Source organism: Crocuta crocuta, unplaced genomic scaffold (assembly GCF_008692635.1).
Source record: "Crocuta crocuta isolate KB4526 unplaced genomic scaffold, BGI_CrCroc_1.0 scaffold70, whole genome shotgun sequence".
NCBI lineage: Eukaryota > Metazoa > Chordata > Mammalia > Carnivora > Hyaenidae > Crocuta > Crocuta crocuta.
In genome coordinates, this window is record NW_027528417.1 from 9,503,980 (window position 1) to 9,520,257 (window position 16,278).

Genomic DNA, 16,278 nt, shown 5'->3' on the forward strand with positions numbered 1-16,278 from the left:
TTTTTTTTTTTTTTTTTTTTTTTTTTGTATAGTCTCTTCTTTAAGACACACTGGGATCTCAGCAATGTGGGTTCATAGGGAAGAAGAAAAAACTGTGAATAAAAGGATCCAAACATAGCTATGAAAATGGGTATGGGTGACCTAATTACAATGCCCAAATTTAGTGCATTCTATGTGTGTTTTATTGGAGAGAGGGGTAAATATTGAGGTACAGTCACAAGAATTTCCAGGCAATGTTTATGCTCATACTTGAGCTCTGGGTAGTCATTTAAGCCTGATATACACCCCCCGCCCAGGCTGCATTTCTAGGTCAGGCAAGGGCAAAAGAGTCCAGGGCATATTGGTACCACTAGAATGGAACCTGAGAAGAACTTGGCAGACTGTTAAAGCAAGTGGGATTGGAACTTGAGGCGATGTGCCACTTTCATCTGGAGAGCAGGAACATTGAGCAGGAAAACAAGCAAAAAGCCCCCCTCTGTGGACCAGGAAAGCCCTCCTAGTGATTAGGAATAAAGGTTTCCTGGTTAGGACTCAACATCCAACACACACCAAAGCGGGGATACTAATTACACACCCCATCTTCTTGTGGGTCATAACCTGTGACCCTCTTGGTTTCCTCCATCTGTACTGGCTCAGGATTAGACAGAGCTGAGTCCTCAGGGTCAACACTTTGTGGCTGTGCTTGGGAAAAGCATAGAATGGTGGATTTTGTGTTAATCTTAGATTGGACCAATGATGTATCTAGCAGTCTTTGTTACTGAGCTTGAATCTGTGTTTCCAGTACTCAAAAGAGGACTTCAATGTCTAAAACTATGGTTAATTTCATAAAAGTCTAGGGTAAAGCCATTAATCTAGAATGGATGAAAAATAAAACAAGCCATGCTGTGATTTGATCTTGACCCCACTCTTATCAGCCATGTGAATTTCTGTGGACCTGCTTGGGATCTTGACTCCATGAGAACTGACTTGATGATGTGATACACTGGTCACATATTTGTGCCCTAGAGTGGGACAGCCTAGGGTTCAGATCCTCACCAGTTAACTAGCAGATCACTTGGGGAAGTTATTTTAATTTTTAAGGCTTGGTTTCTTTTTCTGTTAAGTATTTACATCATACTGTTGTTGTGAGGAGTAACTAAATAATGTATGTAGCCTAACACAGTGCTCGCCCCAGAATGTGTGCAGTGAGAACAATCTATTTTTACGATGGACTTTCCTATGGCAAATAATACATGCCAAGATCTTAGCAGAATCTTGGTCATCATTTTTTATCAGGTCACCATTCATTTAATATATGGGCTGGGCACCTCCTGTGTCAGAAACTGTGCTAGGCTCTTTATCTAGAGATGAATAAGATGAACTTGAAAATGACTTCAAAGATGTATAAGCCACAGCTGCTGCACCCAAGCAGTTTGGAAGCTACTGGGAGAGATTTATAACCCAACCTGTCCAGCCAGTGTGTGAAATGTTACAACTCAAAACTGGTCTCGGGGTCTGTGGAGCCCAGGGGGTCTGTTCTGATGAGCAGAGGAGGGTGGTACCCTGGATGGAGGGAATGCTAACTGAAGAGAAACAGAGTCAGGAAAGAGAAGAGTGGACATAGAGTAAGGATCAGAGTCTCCTTTGTTCACAATGGGAGACAACTTGTCTGGTCCTCAGGCACACCCAAGAAGACCCTCAGCCCCATCAAGAGAGCAGCTCTCTTTGAATATTCTGAGCTTCTAGAACTCTTGTGATGTTGCAAGAGATGGTGTCAGAAAGGGTGCCACCATGCTCTGCTAGGCTAACCTGCGTGTCCCTCCCTCCCCAGGTTTCTCCAAGAGACACCGCCACGATGGCCCTGCTCCTCCTCACCGTGACTGTCCCTCCTGTGCTACCAGCTGCTTTGACCACAGGAATTGTGTATGCACAAAAGAGGCTGAAGGAGAAGAAAATCTTCTGTATTTCCCCACAGAGAATCAATATGTGTGGGCAAATAAACCTCGTGTGCTTTGACAAAGTATGATCTAAACTTTTCACATTGGAGGTTAATGATTTCAAGGCACAGTGGAGCTGGGAAAGGCCTCCAAGAATTCCTGGATCACTGTCCTCATTTTACCTATGGGGACACTGAGGCCAGAGAAGGTCACAGAATGAGCTAGTGGGGGACGGTGCTCTACAAGCCCACTTTATTGACGCCTCAGGAAGTGATTTGGCTATCACATCATAAATTTCTTCCCTATGAAATGTAATATTTTTGTGCCTGTATAGGGTTTCAAAACAATATCTTATTGTAATAACTTCTATGGCTGACTGGCTTCTTTAGGCAAAAAAAAAAAAAAAACCCCAAAAACAAAAAAACTGAGGAACATTTCTGTTCCCTGAAGTGCTTTGTCCTGTGCTTAAGAAAATATTCCATTTTTCTCCCTCTGCTTCTTTTAAGGAAAAGGAGGAGGGGACAGTGCCTAGTTAATGCACTCAGTCCCTTCTTTCTCCTCTGATCTCCAGATCAGGACTCAGGACTAGAAGAATGTTGTCCTGTAAGTGCTTAGGGCTCTGGAGATAGCAGGGGAGAAGTATCTCCAAATGGGGACGATTGCTGCTCAGGGACAGGTCCTAAAAGCCCTTTCTGTGCCTCTCTGGTAGGGGTCCTGGGTCCCTAGAGGGACCTCAGCTTCAGCCACCTGCTACTGAGATCCTGCCCTCCGCTTGGCCAGGCCAACTTAATTGCTCTAACATAGTAGGCCTGGCTGGTCCCTCCATGTCTTCACTTCATTTGCAGTTGAATAATTGATTGAGGCTTTCCCACTTTTTAATGAATATGCATTGGCTAAGAGTCCCATTAATGAGATGTTCGTTGCTCTGGAGAAGCTCATGACTTAGCTGAGGAAGCAGGTACAATAGAAGTGTAGACCATGATAATGCAGTGAAATGCATGCTCAGAGGCATGACCAAGCATCAGGGAGAAGTTACCTGCCATGGATGGGAGGTCACTGCTGAGCTGTGGCTTTGGTTGTTAGACAGAATGAGCTCAGAGGTGAGCAGTTCAGAAGCACAGGGGTGTCGGGGCCTGTGGCACGTGGGTGTGGCTAGAACAGGAGCCGTGTGGTAGGGAATGTCATGGGAGAAGAAGAGCCCAATTGCTCAGGGGCTGATGTGTCAAGCTGAGAAGTGGGGTCTTGTTGTGAAGGAGAATGGGAACCCTACCTTTTTTTTAAAAAAGAAGATCGAAGACATTTTTAGAGGTGTGCTTTGTTTATTCCATCTGGGGTGATTGGTGAGAAGGGACAAAAGGGAGGCAGAACTGAGACAAGAAGCTATCTGGGGAAGACTGAAGAGATGGGCCATTGTCCAATGGAAGGAAGGCAAGAACAGAGAGTAGAAGACAAGCTGGAGAGACTCCATGAGTAGACTTGACAAGTCTTGGCCCTCCGCCGGAAGCAGCTCAGCTCTAAGATTAGTTCCGTTTGATTCTGGCTGAGTTTCCTTTGGCAAAGAAAGCCCTCAATCACCACTCCTCAAGAACCATTAGGCCTAACTTAACAGTAGTTTCCTTTTAGTTTCAGGGCCAGGGGATAGCCCCTTGGAAGTTTTCTGGTAGGGATTCCCATTACTTACCCCACATCCTCACTGGTACCTGTAATATAAGAGGGGCGACTGTTAAAAGTATGTGTATTACATATTTGTGTTTTTCTAAAACTAATTTTTCTAGAGGGTGTTCATTTTATGTCTCATGTAAAGACTTCTCCTCCGCATCCTCAGTTGGAACAGTGCTCAAACTGAGGAACTGTTCCTCGGCATCCTTGGCCAAACCCCAGTGACATGACAGCATGTCATAGTGCAAAGAACTCTAGGTTGGGAATCGGCAAAATGAGAAATCAAGAGAAATTTGAACTTCAATGATCTCTAGCTGCCTTTCTAGCCTGTACATTGTAGAACTCTACCAACATGGTATTGAATGAAGCCCCCCACAATTAACTGAGGTCCCTGTCTACCTTCACTTCCATTTAGAAGACATTCACCATGGGCTTCTGAGTACATTTGTTCCCACATATTTCTAGTTCATGTTGGTTTGTTATAAGTTCTCTAAAACAAATTCTCTCTTTTCTAGTCAGTTCAGCCCAAGCCTGAACTGAATCTATGCTAAGAAGTTTGTTTTTTCTGTCTTATTCCCTTTACAACTGCAACTATAATTTAGTTTTCTTTCTGTCCATGGCTAGTTTTATAGCATGAGGATCATTTTCACACGGAGAAGTAACACGGTCCTATTTCTGCTTGCTGCCATATCATCTCTGTTTTCATGTTTAAAATATTGATGTGTAACAATATAATCTGATCATCAGGAAAATATTTCAGTTTGAATTAAGCTGCTCACTCTTTTTGAAATGGAACAACTTGAGGGGATTTGGAATCTAAACACACAGGTTGGGACCCTTATAAAATGCAGGAGGGAAATGAAGCAAATGGGTTTTTTTCTGTTCTTCATGGAATGACTCGCACAAAGCATGTTAGCTTTCCGTGAAGTCCAAATGAATTAATGAAACAAAGACTCCTTCATTCTTTAATTGGAAGTCCAGTAGGGTTTTGTCTTTCTCCATGACTTGCAAAATTTATTTAACATTTGTCATCTAGAGGGAGATTCTAGATGGACTGGATTCTGGTTCTTTCTCTATAACCTGCAAGCCACTGGACCTTGAGACTGTTCCTTTAACCTCTACCCTGAGAATGTCCCTTCCCTATTTACTCAACTGTAAGAATTAGAAGCATTGCAAGTTACTTTATCATAAAGTGTTATGCAAACTTAATGTGCTGTAATGACAGAAATGTCACTTGATAGAAAGCTAGAAAATTCAATGTCTTATACAGAAATGACTGTAAAAAGAGTGATGACAGAGACCTGGGTGTCAGTATTGAAAAGGGATACACCCCAGCCCTTGGGAATGCTCTGCTCAGCCTTCACAGGGCTTAAGTAGTGGGAGCCACGTGGTTACTCCAACTGGGTGTTGGCCTCTTGAATAAAGACACCGGAGTCTGTAATTAATGGTGGACTGTGAAGCAATGAGGAAATTCAAAGTGCTTAGTTCCATGTTGCTTTCTCTGTTACAGTATGTGATAAATACTCTTCCATAATATAGCAAATCAAATCTCCCGACCATTTTCTTCTTGATCTAACAATAAAACCTATTCATGGGAATTAATGAGTATTTATTATTACCACTTCATTTCTCTCTAAATACTCAAAGCCCTTTATCAACATTTCATTATCAATCTGGACAGTCACCGTGTCACCCATATTTTAGAAAATTGTGAACCAGATGGCAGACTATGAACTAAACAGTCTTGAAAAGAAAGAAAAATTCTGAGCTCCGCTTTAGAAAGACAGCAGGTGCCAACTAAAAAGTCAAACTCGTACCGGTCCTTATTGGATTTCCATTCACTGAACGCCTCTCATTTAACAACAGCAAGTGCAAAATAAACACACAAAAACAAAACACTAACATTTTATTGTAATGGTTAATATCTAGAATCATTACATTATCGACACGGTCTTTTCAGGAATCATTTGTCACCTGCTGAATTCTTCCTTCAGGTGCGCTTCTCTGATTTAAAATTTAATGCTTACAAGAGTGTCTGAGTGGCTCAGTTGTTTAAGTATCTGACTTTGGCTTAGGTCATGATCTCACAGTTCATGAGTTTGAGCCCAGCATCAGGCTCACTGCTCTCAGCACGGAGCCTGCTTTGGATCCTCTGTTTCCCTCTCTCTCTGCACCTCCCCCATGCATGCATGGACTCTCTCTTTCTTTCTCGAAAATAAACATTAAAAATATATTTTAAAAATAATAAAAACTAAAATTTAATTCTTACAGACAAGGACTTTGGACAACTAGATCTAGTTTAATTTCTTGGGAGATTGGGTTTTGTTTAAATCATGATGCAATCAAAAGCTCTAAATCTTATGCTAATACTAATTCTAACTTCTTCCAGACTGGCACCCTGACGGAAGATGGGCTGGACCTCTGGGGGACTGTCCCCACTGCTGACAACCGGTAGGCATGTAGTGAAAATGGGATGTGGGATCAGTATAGCTACGTTGGTGCTACCCAAGCGCATCCTTCTTGTGGTGAGGGATGAATGTCACATGAAATATATATAATAATTTGCTAGAACCAGTTTCCAATTATTCTAACTTGCTAAACTAAATGGTTTGTAAGTTCAGAATGAGATGGGGGAAGCAGGCTTTCAAACTTCCCATGAGAAAAAAATAGAACGAATAGAACGAACTGAATGAGTAAGAAGCTGGATGAATAAAAAAGAGGAGCAAAGAGTGAAATCAGAACTGCGCTTAATTAAAAACCACACAGACTTGCTGGTGGTTATTGGGCAGGAGGCGGGGGAGGGAGTCCAGAAAGGAAGAGTTCCATACCCTCTTTCATGGAGCTCACATCTCCTGGTGTTAAAAGGCACAAATGCATCCACCTATGCATAAAACAGGCCATAGAAAGAGCTATGATTAAAGCATACGTCTCAGAAGACAGAAGAAGAAATAATAAAAGAAATAATAATGATTGCTTGATATAATCCACAGTCTTGGATTTTAGAATAACATAGTGGATAAAAGGTCAAAATTAATTTTGGAAATTAATGGAAAACCACCTGACAGAGAGAGCACTTGAGATAGAGTTTTAAAGATATAGGACTACCATTTTTACAGACACGGGAGAAAAGCTGGCCACAGGACAGGGGAGGGCAGTCATAGAGATGCTACCCCAGAATGGATCTAGGGAGGGGAGGGCCCTCGCTCCCTTCCCCACAGTCTGAGATCTGCCCTCTCAGTCTAAGTACAAGATGCTTCTGCTCTTCAGCTCTGAATATTCCCTGTTGGCTCTAAACATTGGCTGAGGCTGTTATTGAAGGAGTCCTGCAACCCCCGCCCCCCCCAACACAGTGATGGGGCCAAGCGCAGCTCTGGCACAAGAGAACAGCAGACAGGCAATTCGATGTTGCAGAACATACTTGGGTTCAGCCCTGCTCATGTGGCTCAGCTCCTGGTTGCTCAGATGGCCGGGTCAGGCTTCTGTCCAGACAGGCACGGCTTTGTCTTTTATTGGCCAGACCTGTGAAAGGGGAATAGGATGTTGAGCATTTTCACCCCTCCTCTCCTTCCCTTTCCCCAAATGCTCAGGTTTTGGGGGTGTGGAAACCACTGTCTTCAATCATTATTTGGCTAGAAGATAGGAAAAGAGAAAAGCAAACTGCCAGTCTAGGAAAACGAGATGATGGATATCTATGCCCGGAGTTTCAGGAAATAGGGCAAAGGGCTGAGTCATGAGAAATATTTCAGAGTCCAGGTGCACTTGTTTTTTTTGTTTGTTTGTTTGATTGTTTTTTAAGTCTTTTTAAATGCTTATTTAGTTTTGAGAGAGAGAGAATGAGTGGGGGAGGAGCAGAGAGAGAGAGAGAGGGAGACACAGAATCAGAAGTAGGCTCCAGCCTCCGAGCTCCGAGCTGTCACCACAGAGTCCGATGCAGGGCTCAAATCCATGAACTGTGAAATCATGACCTGAGCTGAGATCGGATGCTTAACTGACTGAGCCACCCAGATGCCCCAGGTATGCTTTTACTTGAAAAAAAAAAAGAAATCCGCGGGCACTCTTCCTGCCCATCCCTGTTACTTCACTGGCCCAGACACTTCTTGCGTGGAGCTGTGGCTTATTAGAGCCCACTGTACACAATTTGCAGGTGTTAGTCTGAGCCTTCCCATATTACTGCCACCGTAGGCACTGACCGCAAGTTACCTGATGGAAGTCTCTGTGATTATATCCAGGCACTTAGACTTTATCATATGGGGCATGAGGAGCTCTGGAAGGATTTGAACATAAAGGTTAAGCATTACTGAAACTCTGTGTTGGCAAGATTTAAGGGGCAGAGTGTGTAAAAAGATTTTGTTGAAGGCTTTCATTTATTAATCATCTTCTCTACCAGTTTTCAGGAAGTGAATAGCTTTGCCTCAGGCAAGGCTTTGCCGTGGGGCCCGCTATGTGCCGCCATGGCCAGCTGCCACTCTCTGATCCTTCTCGATGGGACCATCCAGGGAGACCCACTGGACCTCAAAATGTTTGAGGGCACCGCCTGGGTAAGGCAATAGTTTCTTGTTTCAACTAAATGAGAAAAACATGGGGCACCTGGGTGGCTCAGTCGGTTAAGCGTCCAACTTCGGCTCAGGTCATGATCTTACGGTTTGTGGGTTTGAGCCCCATGTCGGGCTCTGTGCTGACATCTAGCTCAGAGCCTGGAGCCCGTTTCAGATTCTGTATCTCCCTCTCTGTCTCTGACCCTCCCCTGCTCTCTCTCTCTCTCAGAAGTAAATAAAAAACATTTAAAAACTTTAAAGCTACTGACAATGATATATCAACTATAGGACAGCGTGTAAGCAGAATGGTAAAGGAATGAAAACAAATGACTGCAGGGACATGAAATACACCTCACAAAAATGGGAATTTAAGATGTATAGTAGCGGAGGGGCCCCTGGGTGGCTCAGTCGGTTAAGCGTCCGAGTCTTGGTTTCGGCTCAGGCCATGAACTCACGGGATCATGAGGTCAAGCCTGGACTTGGGGGCTCTCCACTGGCAGCGTGGAGCCTCCTTGGGATTCTCTCTCCCTCTCTCTCTCTTTGCCCTTCCCCCATTCACTCTGTCTCTGTCTCACTCAAATAAACTTAAAAAAATAAGAAAAAAATAAAGATGTATAGTGGGAAAGTTGTAGCTTTTTACAAGCCAAAGTAGTAAAAGAGGAAACTTAGTAAACAGGGAAATTTTTGATATCAGTAAGTTGAAATTCAAGCATTTCCTGGAGAGAAATTTCCCACCTAAACACAAAGGGATAATCACTTTACTGGATCTTAATGGAGAGGAATCAGTGTGATTATTACATACATTGTCCTTATCAGCATCATTAGCGCTGCCACAGTGATGACCTGCTTAGGGTCATTCTTACTATATGTGACTTCGATCCTGGTTCTGACAGTGCCTCTTCTCCATCGAGGGGGTTGGTCTGTTTGTACAAATGACGTACAAGTTGGGGTCTTGTGTGGGAACAGAAATCTTGAGGATTAGCTCTGTAAGGACTGTTTTTAAGAGCAGTGGTATCTACCCCAAACAATGTATCAAAGTGCAAAGTGATTCCCTGAGTTTAAAGCTGGGTGAGAAGCAGTCGCAAGTTAAATGTCCTTTGGTGGTTAGAGGAAACTGTCATGAAGCATAAGGAGGAGGGGAAATGTCCTTATAGACTCTAATTAGTGCTGGAAGGGATGTCTGAATATTTTTCAGAAGAAATTTGAGATCTGGAGCAATGGAATAATTGTCCCGAAGGCTAAACAGGTAAGTGATAGAGGAGAGGCCACATCTGGTCTCCTATTTTCTGATTTGTATATCTGACTGCCTTTCCCATATTTTAGGTGAATATTGGTTTCTCAGATGGTATAACTAAATACTGTTGCAACATCCAAGGAATACAAACTGTTTTCAAATATGCTTTCTAATTTGCCAGCGGCTAACTTGCTAACTCTCTAGCTAACCAATTAGGCTAGTAACATAGATGTAGAATAAGAATGAATCCCAGGTTCATCTCAAGATCCAATCCTAACTCATCTGAAGGCTAATGTGTTCAGCTATATTAAACTCTCATCCAATTACTAGACATACCATTCAGGAAGAGCCGTTGGCCTGTAGCCAGCATTTCTTCTGTCAATTACCACGTAAACTGTAGTCACAATATTTCTGGCTTCTTGGCATTCTCCACTAAGGTCCTTAATATAAATCAACACAACAGAAATTTGACAATGATTATTCAGATAATTGGCCTAGAAGAGAAAATATATGGAAGGGGCTTTGAAAAGATTCAAGTGCTATGCAAATGAGAGGTATTTCTTTCTTACTATTTTGCTCTAAGGAATCTTATGAATATTTTCATTTTAAAACAGATAATGGAAGATTGCAGTGCAGACCACCGCAAATTTGGAATGTCGGATTCGAACATAATAATAAAGCCAGGACCAAAAGCCAGTTGGGTATGATTTACTTTTTCAAATCAGACAGCTCTTTCTCCTTGAAACTAACAGTGTCTATAGTTGGTTTGCTCATTCCTTCATTCCTGAATCTACCTTTAATTTATTCATGAATCTGTCTTATGCTGGAGCGCTATACTAGGTGCTAAGGGACAGAGTGATTTCAGAGCTAGACATGTTGGGCTCTGTGTTGGAGGAGTACATGGAAAAATCCATATAGGTGTAAATAAGTGCAATGCAATGTGCCAACTGCTATAATAAAGGCTGAAGAAAGAGCCGCAGGCATCCAGAGGTGGGAGTGAACACTATTTCTGAGAGAGAAGCACCACAGAGGAAGCGACCTGTGAACTTGGCCTGGAAGATGATTAGGATTTCTCCAGGCCGTCAAGGGGTAGGGCTTGCAGACCCAACAACCTGATGAGGGAATCGCTGGAGAGGCAGGCAGAAAAAGTATCAATGTTGTGCCAGACGTACCACTTCATGATGGCCCTGGGTTCATTGCAGAGCAAACCCTATTTGAGGCTGTGCATCTGCAAAATCTCACAAGCATCTTAGCTCCCTTTCTGCTGGTGTTCTCTCAGAGTCCCGTGGAAGCCATAGCCATTCTGCACCAGTTTCCGTTCTCCTCAAGCCTGCAGAGGATGTCTGTGGTCGCTCAGGTGGCAGGGGATGATCACTTCCATGTCTACATGAAGGGTGCCCCGGAGATGCTGGCCAGGTTCTGCAAGTCTGAAACAGGTACTAATTGACCCTGTTCTCTTTCAGGAGGCAAAATATTTTAGAAGCCCAAACACACAAAGCACGCAACGCTAAATCAATGAATGTGGAAGTGATTGTTTTCTCAGTGAGTGAGAAGTGGGCTTGGGAGATCTGACAGAGGTGATAATTTCAAGGTAGAAAGGCAGAGAGTAAATATCTGGCTTTGGTTGATCCAGAAAAGTCCAACCGCAATGGGGTGTCAGAGAAGGAGATGTGAAGCAAACGTCGGGACCCAGAACAGGAAGCTACGTAAGGGTGGGAGAACCAGGAACGTGCAAAGGGAACGATGGGACAGGTCTGGACCCTGAACTCAGTCCACAGCTGGGGTGCTCTGCCTGCGCCACCGCTGGGTGGGGGAGGGGCACCACATAAGGGCCAGTGCGGGTCAATGCAAGGAGAATACAGACAAGATAAATCTTTTACACACAAAGTGATTAGAGCAAATTAGATGGTATTAGAGCAGTGCAATTGATCATTTTCACAGCAATTTCATCTTTCTGGGCCAGATTTTGAGCTGATTTGTATTGTCTCTTAGTCTTACAAACATATGCACCCTCTAAGCGGCAGCCCAGATTTGTAAGATTATTGTTGCATTCAAATGAGTTCATTTGGATAAAATTGGTCTTTTTCTCCTGATTTTCATCTATACTCCCTTATGATTGCTGATAGCCATCAACTTGTGCACACAATTCTAGATTTGGCAAATGATTGCTTTAACTTTTCCCTCTACTTAGAGGTTTTTTTGTTGTTTTTTTTTTGTTTTTTGCCTTAGAAGCAGCCCTTTTTTTCTGACCTTGATCTTCCTCAAGACTCCCATGACCTCTATCACTCTACCCTTTCTCACTCTATCCCTCACAGACTGATGGCCTGTGTTTTACTATATATTTTTTTCAGTCTCACAGATGCAAGTGAGCATCTTTTTGAAATTTTAACTGGTGACTATTGATCACTCCTGCTTCATGGTAAGGGTTTGGGCCAGTCCCTTCTCACCTCTCATCCCCCGGTAGCCCTTCCAATTCTTATTTGTCCTAACCTTGGATCTTTGACATATACTAAGAATGACTTCAGTGATTTCTCCCCTTGTATTTAAGAAATAAATAGCTAGGAGATCCCTTGATCCCCACCTTCTGGATCATTTTAGAATTACAGAAACTCTGAGCTGCATGGGGACATAGATATTTGCACCCTCTCATTCTATGGATGGGAAAATTGAGGTGCAGAAGAGACACCTAAGAAGCCCAAGGTCAGAGAGCTTGTTGGCAGGAGAGTGGAGACTAGAAATCAGGTGTTTTGCTACCTAAGCCACTGTACTTCCATCACACTGTACTTCTTTCTAATACTCTTCTAAGCATTCTATGAACCATAAAGATTTCACAACTATATTGATATTGGTTGTGACTACCATACCAAAATACACAAATGTTGGCATTGCGTCATCTATCATCCAAAGCAGGGGTTGGAGAATTTTTCTACAAAGAGCCAGGTAGAAAATAATTTAGGTTTTGCGGGCCACATGGTATCTGTCTCAACTGCTCAACCCTGCCATTGTGACCCCAAACCAGGCATAGATGATAAGCAAATGGGCATGGTTGCATTTCAATAAAACTTTATTTACAAAAACAAGCAATGGGCCAGATTTGGCCTTTAGTTTACTGACCCCTGATCCAGAGGCTTGGCTGTATTCATTTTATCTTTGTAGACAAAGTCATGAGGTCTATCCTTAGTAAAGCCAGCCAGTAGATTTGATACCCAGGTGATGGCCAGTGCATCCTTGGCATTCATTTGTGTCAGAGTGGTTAGAGCAGTGTAATGAAGTTGTTTGTGTGGTTTTTAGCCAGAGCTGTCATTTTTCTATTAAAGTATTTTTTTGGAGTTTTGAAACAAGGTACAGTGACTGGATCTCAGAGTCTTGCGTAGGAGATGGGCAGCCTTCAGTGTGACCTTACTTTCTCCCTTCCCTCTCACCTGACAGTGCCCAAGAATTTTCCACAGGAACTCAGGAATTACACAGTACAAGGCTTCCGTGTCATTGCTTTTGCCCATAAAACCTTGGAGATGGAGAAGCTTTCAGAAGTAGAGGATTTAGCCAGGTAAGGAATTCATAAATTGGCACTAGAGCGGGCTCTGGGTGTGTGAGGTAAATGAATGCTGGAGATGGACAGAAGGACAGCTCCAATCACGAGGAAGCCTCCTGGAGATGGAAAGTCATCTCATCCAATCTCCTAACTTGGAGACGGGCAACTGTAAAGTTTGGGAAGGCACTGGGGAAGGCTGGCTCAGGTCACAGGGCTGGTTGGTGGTAGAATGAGGGTTGTAGTCCAGATCACTTGACTCTCAGCTGTCAGGAAGCTATCTCTGCCCGGCAGTCCATCATCCCATCAAAGATAACCAACACTCTTTCAACCTTGGAACATTTTGTGGCTGACTAGCTTGGGGGTCCCACATACCCCCAAGAGAGAGAAGAAGACAGTGCTTACTGGGACAGACTTCCAGTCTCCTTTAAACCTGGCTTCAGACCTTGAGACATAGTGAGTCCAAGTTATGTTATATGAAATAGGATTCAGTATTCATTTTTTAAAAATTTTTTAACATTTATTTATTATTGAGAAACAGAGAGAGACAGAGCATAAACAGGAGAGGGGCAGAGAGAGAGGGAAACACAGAACCCAAAGCAGACTCCAGGCTCTGAGCTGTCAGCACAGAGCCTGACATGGGGCTCGAACCCACAAGCTGTGAGATCATGACCTGAGCCGAAGTTGAATGCTCAACCAACTGAGCCACCCAGGCGCCTTGGATTCAGTATTCTTAATTACATTAAGAGGACAAGATGTCCTCATTAGAGTATAATCTGTAGATTCTTTTTTCTTTTAGTAGTTAATATTTTTTCTTTTAATATTTCTCAGTCTTTAAAGATTACTTTTTGATTGGCTAAGACAAAGGAGTACTGGAATACCGGGGAACATTGAATAACAAATCATCTATGCATTATTATCTTTGATTTAGTGTTACTGATAGAGAGATCCTCATTTATATATAATTAGCACCTTCACATAAGATGTGGATATCCTTGCTTCAATGTTACTATTTACAAGCCATGTCCATCTGCTCAATAGAATCTTTGTCCCTTCCTTGCACTGTGTCTATTACCTTTGTCTCTAAAGTGTAGGCTTGGATGATCTTTAAGGAGCTTTTCAGCCATGACATTTTAATCTTCTAAATAGAATCACAAAGCTCATTTTGAAATCAATGAAATAAATGATGGCACTCTCAGACTTAGCATTAAAGGTGTTAGCTATTCTTGAGCAAGCATGAAGACTCGTAACACACAGGATGTAATTTTTCAAGGCACAAATTTTAGTAACAAAAGCTAAGGTTACGTGTGAAGAAAAAATTCACATAGCTAGACAAGGGATATTGCCACCACGCAGCTGCCACACAGTAATGTAGCAGTGATGTTCTCTTTTAAAAGTCACTGGTGAGATAGACACTATTATAAATATAACAATAAGAAAGTGATGATCAAATATGCTAGATTTCCAATCATCTCAGACTTTCCCAGAGAATATCGGGAGCCTATCACCCATCTTAAAATTTTGCTACTATTTTCAAACAGAGTAAGGAAAATGTGTTTTGAGTTCTTTTTTAGAATCAAATTATATTTAGCAAGGTTTTCGAATCAGAAAAAACAAACTTCTTTAAAAAACTGGTGTGTCATAAGGGGAAGTAGAAGAGTTTCTTTCTTTTTCTTTCTTTTTTTGGGGGGGGTGGGGGAATAAAACACCCCAAACTATCAAACAGAAGAAATGCTTTGTCCCAATTCTTCCCTTCATTGGTTTAGCAAGTTGCTATTGAGCTTGGCTGTGCATGAGACGCTCTTTAAGGCACTGAAGATTCCAAAGTGAATAAAATACAATCTTTGCCCTTAGAAGCTTATTGGGGAGATAGATAATGATACCAGCTTACATGGAGTGATCAGGGAAAGGACTCTGAGGAGGTGACATGTGAACAGAGGTACGGCATGAGGGTACCCAGAAGAAGAGCACTGCAGGCAGTCAGAAGAGTGAGTGCAAGGGCCCCGACACAGGGGTTTGCTGGCGATGTTGCAAGGTAGCAAGAGGCCTAGGTTCCTGAACTGGTGAAAAAGGGAACAGTCATAAAATAGAGACCAAAACCAGAATAAATTGGTGGGAAGTTTCTTGAATCTTTCTTTTAGTTCTAGCTAATGGGCAAATATCAATAGACAGTCATGAAGTTAAATTATAGAAATTTAACACATTCTGTATTTATAATATTATCCGAGATCACTGAGGCAGGATTCATATCTGATAATATGAGTATTCACCAAGTGCCTAATACAAGGTCTAAAACAGAGTGGTGGTTTGGTGAGTGGACTTTTGAATGAAAGATGTAGTAACTTGTTGTCTACTCCTGAGCAAAGTTTCTTCCCTGTGTTCCCATCTAAGTTTGAGTAATATTTTTCATCAAGAAATCTAACTCTGCTCTTTCTCTTGAAGAAGATTTACTGACTTATGTGTTTATTTCTTTTTGCTCCCAAGTGATAGAAAAGAAGCAATGTCAGAGACCACTAGAGAGATGATTAAGTGCAGACGGGAGATTTCTATGCATTTCTGTAAGATGAAAAGTAGGTGGGGAGCGGGGGGTGACTGGATGCTGAATCAGTAAGGTGGAAGAAGCGTGGTCTTTGCCATTCCAGAGAGAGAGATGGTGAGAGGGAAGTTGCTTCACCCTGTAGAAACTGAGAGGCCGAGACTCAGCTCTGTCACGTAGTGTGGAAGGTGGATGTGGGACAGGACTGAACTCGTGGGACTGACTGACTATACCCAACAAGATTAGATTCCTTGGTCTCCATCGCCTACTGCAATCCTAACTCCTTTCTGGACAGAAAAAGGAACAATGTTAGATTAAGAAAGAGACCTTGGCCCCCACATTGACTTTTTAAAAAGTCACCTGAGATTTACTCCACTCCTGAGGCGAGGTCCTATATAATGAATGTAACCCAATTAGACTCCAGGCTTCCAATTTCAAATTCTGAAAACTTTTCAATGGCTTGGCTGATATATATTTTCTGGAGGTTACAGATGGAGGTTGAAATGAATGATTTCATATTCAAGTGTTACCATAGTATCTGGTATGTAGTAGGCACTTACTAAATATCTAACTAAAATGATTATAAGGTAAAAAACAATTTTTAAAAGTCTTTGAAATTAAAACAAAATATGTATGATTGACAAAAATTTTAAAAACCAACAGAAGAGTTGGTCGATAAACAAACACATTGTTTTTTAAAAATGGAGTTGAAAACTGGAAGAAGTTGCTAAAAGATATAAAAGTGGTTGCCTCTGGGAAGGAGAGGGGGTGAAGAGGGGTGGAGACAGGGACTATTGGTTTTTACCATAAGCTTCTGGGTTCTTTTTTATTTTTAAAATGCATGCATGCATTGGATTGCTAAAACTTAG

General features: G+C 42.3%; 1 protein-coding gene across 1 annotated transcript in view; it reads left to right on the forward strand.

Moving 5' to 3' along the window:
- The window catches only part of ATP13A5 (ATPase 13A5), a 100,445-nt gene that overhangs the window by 45,034 nt on the left and 39,133 nt on the right, over positions 1-16,278 (forward strand). The window contains exons 12-17 of the mRNA XM_077754365.1: positions 1,811-1,999; positions 5,965-6,026; positions 7,963-8,113; positions 9,959-10,045; positions 10,624-10,780; positions 12,774-12,891. Of these exons, the coding sequence (XP_077610491.1) occupies positions 1,811-1,999; positions 5,965-6,026; positions 7,963-8,113; positions 9,959-10,045; positions 10,624-10,780; positions 12,774-12,891 (764 nt within the window). The remainder of the gene's footprint in view (positions 1-1,810; positions 2,000-5,964; positions 6,027-7,962; positions 8,114-9,958; positions 10,046-10,623; positions 10,781-12,773; positions 12,892-16,278) is intronic.